Source organism: Fragaria vesca, unplaced genomic scaffold (genome assembly GCF_000184155.1).
Source record: "Fragaria vesca subsp. vesca unplaced genomic scaffold, FraVesHawaii_1.0 scf0513126, whole genome shotgun sequence".
NCBI lineage: Eukaryota > Viridiplantae > Streptophyta > Magnoliopsida > Rosales > Rosaceae > Fragaria > Fragaria vesca.
Window position 1 is genome coordinate 169,035 of NW_004443445.1, and position 10,350 is coordinate 179,384.

General features: G+C 36.8%; 2 protein-coding genes across 2 annotated transcripts in view; one reads left to right on the plus strand and one right to left on the minus strand.

Moving 5' to 3' along the window:
• The window catches only part of LOC101308438 (RNA-binding protein 40-like), a 5,228-nt gene extending 3,655 nt beyond the window's left edge, over positions 1–1,573 (minus strand). The window contains exons 1-5 of the mRNA XM_004309825.1: positions 1,193–1,573; positions 1,042–1,113; positions 739–948; positions 327–408; positions 59–228 (exon numbers count right to left, since the gene is read on the minus strand). Coding sequence (XP_004309873.1) covers positions 59–228; positions 327–408; positions 739–948; positions 1,042–1,113; positions 1,193–1,335 — 677 coding nt within the window. The 5' untranslated portion in view covers positions 1,336–1,573. The remainder of the gene's footprint in view (positions 1–58; positions 229–326; positions 409–738; positions 949–1,041; positions 1,114–1,192) is intronic.
• Positions 1,574–5,750: 4,177 nt separating this feature from the next.
• LOC101291488 (glutamate receptor 2.7-like) lies at positions 5,751–8,811 on the plus strand. Its single transcript, XM_004309846.1, has 5 exons — positions 5,751–5,910; positions 6,014–7,269; positions 7,379–7,688; positions 7,780–8,177; positions 8,296–8,811. Exons 1-5 carry the CDS (start codon positions 5,808–5,810, stop codon positions 8,809–8,811), a joined length of 2,583 nt encoding a protein of 860 aa, XP_004309894.1. The 5' UTR covers positions 5,751–5,807.
• Positions 8,812–10,350: the final 1,539 nt, after the last annotated feature.

Below are 10,350 nucleotides of genomic sequence, written 5' to 3' on the forward strand. Positions count from 1 at the left end.
AAGAAACAAGAACATCATTATCAAACTAATACTTGTCAATCTAGAGGGAAGAAGTTACCTCATCTGAAGATCCATTTCGGACTCGTCACTTGATATATCTGCTAATGGAGGCTTTTCAGCAAGAGGAGGGGCAGGTGGGGGCACAGGAGCTGCAGGTGGTAGAGGTGGAGAGGGAAGAGCCATGCGAAATGGAGCTGGAATATTCATTTTGTTCATCAAGTGCAAAACCTAAAATACATTGCTGATGCGTGTTAACAAAGTAGATATTCAAACTGTGGGAGCTGAAAGACACTGTTACAATAGCGATGCATGAGATTGGAGAGAACCTGAGTATAAAAGCGAGGAACAGCAATAAGAGCATTTACAATGTTGGTCAGGATATTCCCATCTGGTGGTGGGTAAGCATATCTGTAACAGAACATTTATTTATGTATAAGCAAAGCAGTTTGTCTTTCATAGACACAACCATAAACTAAAATGCAAAACCAAAACCTAACTTTCATGACATGAGATAATATGTTCAGGAAGAAAAATATTAGGTAACTGGTTATTGTCTGATACTAACAAGAAGATCAATCCTTAAACAAGGAGGGTTTCTCTGTTGCCTCATTATTTCTAAAACCATATATAATCATAGATAAGTTGAAGTAGCAACACTCGTGTCTAATGGCCACAAGAGCAAAACACATACAATCAATATCTCCATATACAGAACACCATCATAAACAATATACATACTCAAGGTGAGGAGGAAAGCAGTAATCCACCCCAAGCCTCGGGGCTATAGGCTCCGCTCTCGCAGCGTCAGCTTCTCCACTCTCTTTTTTCAAGGAAGACAATGTGGAAGCGGGTGGCACAGACAGCGGATCCTTGTTGCCATCGGGCAATGTCTTGTCACTATTGCTAGTAGCCCTCTCCACTTTCAACACCTTCCCAAGAAACCTCAGCCTAAACCCAAACAAACAAAACCACACCAACCCAATCAGCAACATTATCACATTACAACATATTTTTTGGAGAATGTGAGACAGTTGGGTATACCCATTCAGCTGGCGAAGTGCTTGGTAAGCCAGGCCTTGGTTCTGGAAATCGACAAAGGCGCAGTTTCTGAGCCTGTAGGTAATAATCAATGACTAGAAAAAGAAAAAGATTCGGATAAACAACAAGAAGAGAAGGAGAGAGAAGTAAGGACCGGGCGGTGGGAGAGCAAGAGCGGACGGAAGAAGCGCCGTAGTGGGAGAATAAGCGGAAGAGGGTCTCTTCAGGTATGGCTTCTGGGAGGTGACGAATCAAGAGACTCGCTGTACTGCTGCTTGATGCTTCTTTAATGCCCATTTATTGTTGTTGTTGTCGTTTTTGGGTCTGGAAAATTGGGATGTGGGTGTGGTGGAACACAGAGATTGGAATACTACAAAGCTCAAATTTGCTATTCGCGATTTTGGGATATTCAATCAAGGATTGAAAAGCCCATTCGGAAATTTGATGATGTAAACTCCGGTGAAGTTGGACGTTTGGTGGCGCGCGGTGATGGTTTAGAGGGTGTGAAACTGGAGATTCAGAGACTGCTATTACTGAGGGTAAATCTAGTAAATTGATTAAGTTTTGGCCCCTTTGGTTTGAATTTCTTTGAAAATAATTGAGAATAGTCGAAAATAGTAGAAGTGTTTTTAGCCTCCTTAGTTATATAGAAGCACAGTTTATATCAGAATACATAACTAATGAGTATTTACGTAAATTTTATGTAAATTTTATAAAACTTGGGTCTGTCAAACAGAAAATGAAAAAAAAAGATGACAACGAACCCAAAAAAAAAAAACACCCATCAAACATAGTCCCTTTCTTGGCTTCTTCTCCAATCACTTTGCATTCAGGCCGGTAGGCATTGGAATTGTTAGCTCAATAAGGAAACTTTGGATGTGCAAGAATGAAAATTAAGAGAATGGGACTCTGTACCTGATTAGATAAACAAACCCAGATAGAAATTTTGAAGAATTGAGCCATTGAGATACACAAGTTTGAGTCTTCAAAGCAAACTGATCAGACTTGGATGGAAATTCTGAAGCTATGGACAAAACATTGAGTCAATGAGTTAGAGAGCTTTCGAGGTGAAACAAAATATTAGGATCCTCAGGATCCTAGCCATGAAAGCCGTTGCAAAGAAAGAAAAGAGAAAGCTACAGAAAGAAAATAACTAAAATTAAATTTTAATATTCTTCAATACCATTATAAGCTTCCTAGATTATTTTATAATAATATAGTAGGAGAATAAATCTTAAAGACCAATATAAGAGACAACCCGAGTCCATTAACCTGTTACATCAAAAACTAATATTTCTAAGAGGCCCAACCCAAGTATGAAGCCCATCTAAATAAATAGAATCATAACATAAAACTTGGGTTCAAATATTGAAATTGATTGTTAGGAAAGTAATCTTGAGTATCGATTATATTAGGAATGTATATTCTGTAGTTATCTATTTCCTCTTGTATTCTTGGTTCTAGTTTTATAGGAGATTAGTTACCTTATAGATAAGGACTTTTACCTTGTATATGTATATTGCCTTGTATTAATGAGAATTCATACCAGCAAATTCTTTTCTTCTGTTCAGTTTTTCATTGATTACATGCAAATGAAAATTTTGAGAGATTGAAACGTAAGCGAATCGAAGAAAACTGGAAAAGCAACGTTATTTTTGGAACATATGCAGTGTAGTGATGTCTTGCGACATCAAGTCCTACAATTACCTTCCATTTTCGTTACATTTTGTTCATTGTTTTTGTCTTTGTTATAGATGCGTTTTGTACATCTTGTTACGTTTCTATTTACTCTTTTTCGATGTTTATGCATAGTTCCATGTATGCATTAGTTTTAGAGAAAATTATATAAAAACCCAAAATACTAGACCTCTTTTAAGATAAACCCATACATATTTTTTTTATTTTACACCCACTCCACATAATCAAACTTATTATATAGAGCAAATGTCTATAATTAATAGTTTTCTTTATTTTTCGGTTTCGCTAATTTGCCCTTCAGACAGTAGAAAGCTAAATTTGGTATATTTCTCAATTTGAAACTCAAATACTAGCTAAAATTTAGTTGAATTTAACTTTGTCATAATCAATTACATTCTTTAATTTCTTACTTGTTATTACTAATTTGAGTGAATATATATATACATGGCCATTCCAATGAGCGATCCTTTTTTTTGTTTATTTATAAGGATAAGGTATTTGACGAACTTCCCGATCACAAAATCACATCTCTGCCGTTCAATTTGTAAGACTATATGAGTATATCACTTCAACAAGTTTTCAGAAGATTTGGTGATTGTTAAGTCGTCCAAAACTTGGATTTATTTTTAATAAAGTTGAACGGTTTAGGTTTGTCAGAAAGTGTTGAATTTATTATTTAATCTTAGCCATTCAAGATCATTAAAAAACAGATCTAATGGTGAGTTGCTATCCCTAGAAATAAACAAAAAAGGGATCCTTCATTAGAATGGCCTTGTATATATATATATATATACACAGCTGATCAGGTGCTGACGTCCGCACCAAAATTTTTGGTGGGATTTCTAATTTTTGCACCACTTCCCGATCGAATTTCCTCAAACTTCCTTCTAGACATATCTAGATCATCTTGTGTAGATCATCTTTGCAAAATTTCAGCCAATTTGGTGATCGTTAAGGCCCTCAAACTTGCGTTTTTCTGTTATATACCTGAACTGGACAGAATACAGGCCGTCGATTTGTTTTTCGATTTTGAGGGCCTTAACGATCACCAAATTGGTTGAAATTTTGCAGAGATGATCTACAAAAGATGATCTAGATGTGTCTAGAAGGAAGTTTGAGGAAATTCGATCGGGAAGAGGTGCAAGGAAATCCGCACCAAAACTTGGGTGCGGACGTCCGCACCTGATCAACATTGTGTGTATATATATATATATATATATATATATGATATATACATAAGTATGTCATTTGTAATAAGATGATACTTATCATTTCTAAGATCACATTTGGTGTCTCTCTACATAGTCCAAAAATGTCTAATTGTAAGGTACACGTTCTTGTTCTTTGATTAATTTTCTTTTTTTTAGGTATATTATTATATCATTTCTTGTCCTAATCGAGAGAACATTTTTACTCTCTACTACTTATGTACGTTTCTAATGTACCTATTAAATAAGACATGATATGATAATATACCTAAAAAGAAGAAACCCTAATTGGGTTTAGGGTATAGGGTTAAGGTATAGGGTTTAGGGTTTAGGGTTTAAGGTTTAGATTAGATATTTTATTCATATTATATTTTACTTTATGTATAGATTAGAGAATGAATTCTTTTAATCTAGATTTTTTGATAAAAATAAAGAAAACTACATGATTCTTGCAAATTGATTGAAAAATGTTAATGTTAAAAGAAAAACTTATAATCAAGGTATTTAAGACAACATCAATTAAACTTATTTATTATATTTATATGTTATAGTTGAATGATGGCAATTGTGTAAAATTTAGAAAAAATAGGACATAATATTTATCATAATTGATACATTTTAGATGTTTATCAGATAGGAATATTATGTGGGTTTTATTTAAAACCACTCTTCAAAATTGGGTGTATATGAAAATTTCCCTTAGTTTTAACTTTATAAAATGCATGTCGAATTGCGTAGCTCAAACACTTGAACTCATCATATCTATTCTTTTCCCATCAACCATGATTTTCCACATGCAGCCTGAAAGTGATTGTGATAAGCAGCACAGTACAAACCTCTAACAAGGTGTTCATAACAGTTTTTGGGTAGAAACCGTAAAACAATACAAGAGTCAACGGATTGAAAACGAAGGATGGTCACAAATGGGGGCTAATAATATAGAAGACAATAATAAGAGAGGTCAAGATCAAAGAATCTATGAAATTAATGTTGCATTCCCATAATGTATGAGGCAGCTGAACAAAACTACAATAAATCCAACTTTAATGTCCTAATCTACACGACTGGTTTACGGTTGAAGGAAAAGAGACGTAGGCCAAATACCTCCATTTGACTAAACTCTAGGTCATACACTTGAAAAGTCTTGAACTTCTAGGCTGTAATTCTTGATCATGCTAATTTTTACTTGATTTATAATCCCATACTTTCACAATCCGAACTGCCAATGCTTTAAGAAATGTTCATTCTCGATAGTTCTAAAACGGTGTGTTATCGATTCAAGCCATTTTTAAAAGTATCGTCTCTCTAAAACTTGAACAAAGTGGAGACGTTTAGTGATTCATGTACGTGTATCAACTACCCCAAATGAAATTCTAATGATGCTAAGAATTGTGCTTCTCTTAATCCCCAAGTAAAGATTTCCCTTCTTAGAAGACCAAGTCAGTTTGATTTGATCTCTTCTCAGCTGCTATTAGTCTGTTACCCCAGTATCTGCCTCAGTAACCAAAGATATAAGCCAAGTCAAGAATAAGATTATTTTCTATTTTCCTGGAAATATCATAATTCACAAGTATTTGCGTATACGGCTCTAACATAACCAAACGAATGAAATGATGATACATAAAGCAAAACTATGTTGTAAAGCTTTCCATCATTTCTTTGCTAAACAATCAAAACCAAATGTCTTCTCCCTCTGCAAACTTTTACAAAGTCAAAACGATTTATTGGCTCTTGTCTTCTCTGCTTCTCTATTTGTTCATCATTCTCTCCAATGGAGTTGCAGCTCAAAATGGTATCAGTGTCACAAACGTTGGAGCAATCATTGATCTTAATTCTCGTATCGGTAGAGAGCAGAAAGCTGCCATGGAAATAGCAGCTGAAAGCTTCAACAACAAGTCCAACACTCATGAGCTACTCATTCATTTTCGAGACTCAGAAGGAAACCCCTTTCTTGCTGGTTCTGCTGGTAATCAATTCAATTCAAATGAATATTATAGGTGGTCATGACCCCATTAAGCTTTTGTATATGATTACTTAGATGTTGATTGTTTTTTTATTTTTTGTTGCAGCTGAAGAACTGTTGAAGGAAGAAAAGGTACAAGTGATTGTTGGCATGGAGTATTGGCCAGAAGCAGTCCTAGTAGCTGATCATGTTAGAAACCAATCTCAAGTTGTGCCGGTAATTTCATTTGGTGCACCTCTTATAACTCCACCACTGATCCAACGCCGATGGCCTTTCTTGATACGTATGACCAGTGATGGTTCAGCTCAAATGAAATGCATTGCAGACATAGTTGCTGCATACAATTGGAGAAGGGTTGTGGTGATATACGAAGACGACGGTTATGGTGGTTATGTTGGCTTGCTAGGTCTTTTATCTGAGGCTCTTCAAGATGCTAATGCAAAGATTGAGCATCATTTGGTTCTTCCGAGACTATCTTCAGTGTCTGAGCCTAATTTTGATGAACTAGAAGAGTTGATGAAGCTTCCTACCTTTCAGTCTCGGGTGTTTATTGTTCTTCAATCATCTTTACCAACAGTGAATAATCTTTTCAGAGTGGCTAAGAAGATGGGACTTGTAGGGAGAGACTCAGCTTGGATATTTACAGAATGTATCACTAGTTTGCTTGCTCCTCAAGGTAACAACGATATGGAAGGAGCTCTAGGAATCAGGACTTACTACAGTGAGTCTAGTTCTTATGATGAGTTCCAGAAGGAATTCCAAGTTAAGTATGCAGAAGGAAATAACTCCAAGCCAGGAATTTATACTCTTCGAGCATACGATACTATTAATGTCATTTCAAAAGCCATAGAAAGAATGCCTAGTAACACCAGTAGTACTAACCTTCAAGGTATGATAACTACATTGTTGAGCAATTACAAGGGTTTAAGTGGGAATATGCACTTGAAAGAAGGTGAAGCACAGTTGGATTCTCCGAGACTGAGGATCCTTAATGTTGTCGATGGGAAGATGAACACAGAGTTAAACTTCTGGACACCAAATGGGTTTTCAGAAGGCCTTGGCACAAGTATAACAGATGTTGTTGGTAAAGTGAAATGGCCTGGGAACCTAAGACGTACCCCGAAGGGATGGGCAATGCCTAGTGTTGAAAAGCCAATGATAATTGGGGTTCCAGGAGAAACTTCCTTCAGCAAATTTGTAAAAGTGGAGTATAACAAAGACAATCCAGATGAGAGTACCTATGATGGTTTCTGCATTCAAATTTTCTACAAGGTTTTAAGTCGTTTGAATTATCCTCTTCCGTATGAGTTTCAGGCTGACAATGGAACCTATGATGAACTGGTTGAAAAAGTCCATAACAAGGTAACAACTTTATCCTCACTTCCTTTAGTTTGTTTTTGTCACATTAATTTGATGAATGTTACTGATAAACAGTGTATTCTTGTCATGTTCATCAATATATGAATCGAAGACGTATGATGCTGTGGTTGGTGATATAACTGTTCTCGCTGACCGAATGGACAAGGTGGAATTCACTCAGCCCTATATGGGGTCAGGGTTGTCAATGATAGTACCAGAAGTAACTGATGAGGAGGCAACATGGATGTTTATGAAACCTTTCACATGGCAAATGTGGGTGGTCACCGGTTCCATATTAATCTACACAATGTTGATAGTATGGTTCCTAGAGTGCCCATCTAATCCTGACTTTGGTGGTCCATTGAAGAATCAGATTGGTACAGCAGTTTGGTTCACCTTCTCCTCTTTGTTCTTTGCTCACAGTAAGTACCAATTTCAAACATTAGTACAATCCTAAAAGGAAAAAAATCTGACCTGCAATGTAAAATAACCTATATGGGTTTCATTTTGCAGGAGAAAAAGTCTATAGCAACTTAACTCGAGTAGTTTTTGTTGTATGGCTGTTTGTCGTATTGGTCCTAACCTCAAGCTACACTGCTAATCTCTCTTCAATGCTCACCATTCAACGCCTGCAACCGAATGTAACTGACATCCAAATGCTACTGAACACCAATGCACCGGTTGGTTTGGATGGGGATTCATTCGTGTACAATTACATGGAGAATGTTCTTAAATTCAAGCGAGATAACTTGATCAAGGTATTGAGTGAATACAGCTATACAGACAACTTCCAAAACAAAACAATATCAGCTGCCTTTCTTGAACTCCCCTATGCTGACGTATTCATGAACAAGTATTGTGAGGGATATACTTCTACCACTCCTACCTTCAGATTTGGAGGCTTAACCTTCGTTTAAGTTTTTTTTTTTTTTTTTAAATTTTTTTTTTCTAAATCTATATATCTTGTGTTGCTCTTTTTATCCAAAACAGATAGTGAAATTTATAACATTCTTCACTTTCATCATTCAGATATTTCAGAAAGGCTCTCCAATTGCCAGGGATTTCACTAAGGCCATACTAGAGCTATTGGAGAACGGAGAGATTAAGAAACTTCAAAATGAGTGGTTGACTCCAGAGGAGGAGTGCTCAAAGAATTCAACCTCCAATCAACCAAAAAGCTTGAGCCTCAACAGCTTTTCTGGCCTCTATGTAATATCCGGTGCTACTTCTACATTCTGTTTTCTACTATCTCTTGCTATATGGATGAGGAGGTTTCAGCTCCAAGAAACAAATGCAGGCAGTGCAAGTCCAAGTCCAAGTAATGAGAATATTTGGAACAAAACTGTTAGAATAGTGAAGTTTTTTAAACTTCGAGATCTTGAAATTCCAAATAGAGCTCCAACTTTTGCTAGTTATGTTGTGGATTGGACTACTCCAAGGTGGGGGGAATACTCACCTACTTCTAACAATCCGGAGCAACCTCCGGTTTTCACGCCAGCAGAAATTGAATGCATGCCAGTAGAACAGACAGAAACAAGGGTATAGGGGGGTATTCAAAATCCAATACCAGCTAGAGTTGATGCCAAGCAATACATCCACATATTCATTTATTTTTTGGTAAAAATACCTCAATGCCACATTTGGCTATGACAATTTATTGTTAGGATTCATTACAAAAATAATGAAACATTACTAGGTATGAACGTGTATATATATATGCTTCTGTTTGTAACAACAGTATTCTTTATAGTAAATTATTATAAAGTTACTAACCAAATTTCAGTTTACAAATACATCATTTACACAATATCTTACACATTTAAGGACAAATATTAACAAATTAATATCCACATGTTATCTGTCATAATAATTTTACCAAAATACCCTTCACTACATATCAACTGCTACTGTCGACAAGTAGCACAGTAGCACATTGGGTGCTACTGCCAAGTAGCATAGTAGCACCCGATAAAAAGGTGTTATTTTAGGCAATTCTCCGAAATCAAACAAAGCTGCTACTGTTTCGCGATATGAGACCTTCATAAAGCTGTTATTGTCACTATTAGAAACTTTCTGCTACTGACGACAAAATGACTATTACTATCGCGAATCTAACTGTACATGTCGACTTCTACTACCACTTTGCCTGCTACTGCCTACTATCGATAGAAAAGTGTGCTACTGTCGATAGAACAGTGTGCTACTGCTGGTGCTATATTGCAATTTTTTTTCCGGCGTTTTTCTGGAACCAAACAAAGCTGCTACTATCGATTAAAGAAGCTGCTACTGTCAACTCGAAAGCTGCTACTATTGACTCGAAAGCTCCTATTTCCCATACATAATTATACTAATTAACCGAGCCACAATCCTAATAAATCACCAATGACAATTCCTGCAAATTCAAAGCTTTTAGCAACAGCTTTTAGCAACAGATTCAATTTCCTCTTTAACAATCGTGATTTAGAGTAATAAGAGATTTGTTCAAAATAGAAAAAAAAAATTGAAAAATGTCACAAGCACAGTAGCTTACCTTATAAGCCTAAAGATGAGAGAATGAGATTGTCGTCGTAGTCTTCAAATCACAAACCAACTACCACTAATTAAAGCCAAAACAAATCAAAGCAAGTCACTTCGAGCTTCATCTTTGCACAGTAGCAATCCCACCCCCACGACTCCCAGCAAACCCAAACATAATTAATGGAATCGAATTGGTGACCATGCCGTTTCCCGGGAAGAGAACAACGAATCTGCAGCTCTTGCGATGGCGATGTCGACATGTCGTACGCGAGGTTTATGAGGGCGTCGTCGGTCCTGACAGAGAGGGAGGAGTGGTAGAGATTTATCGGCGAGAGATCGAGATGAGTCGTCTGTCGCCTCTATTCCAAGAATGGGAGCAACAACAACTTCATTCATGTCATCATCGGAGATGAGATCCGAGAGTCGGAGTCGGAGGTCGGAGGCCATGGGTTCCAGGCGCCGTTGTCGAGACGGCTACTGTCGTTCTGGCGTTTGGGGAGAGAGAGAGAGAGAGAGAGAGAGAGAGAGAGAGAGAGAGAGAGAGAGTGTGTGTGTGTGTGTGGAGAC

What these genes read in the sequence shown, in the direction of transcription:
- LOC101291488 (XM_004309846.1), top strand. Translation starts at nt 5,808, where the DNA reads ATGGAAATAGCAGCTGAAAGCTTCAACAACAAGTCCAACACTCATGAG. An exon ending in TTGAAAAAGTCCATAACAAG is followed by an intron (nt 7,270 to 7,378) that starts GTAACAACTTTA and finishes TATGAATCGAAG; the next exon opens with ACGTATGATGCTGTGGTTGG. An exon ending in GATTTGGAGGCTTAACCTTC is followed by an intron (nt 8,178 to 8,295) that starts GTTTAAGTTTTT and finishes TTCATCATTCAG; the next exon opens with ATATTTCAGAAAGGCTCTCC.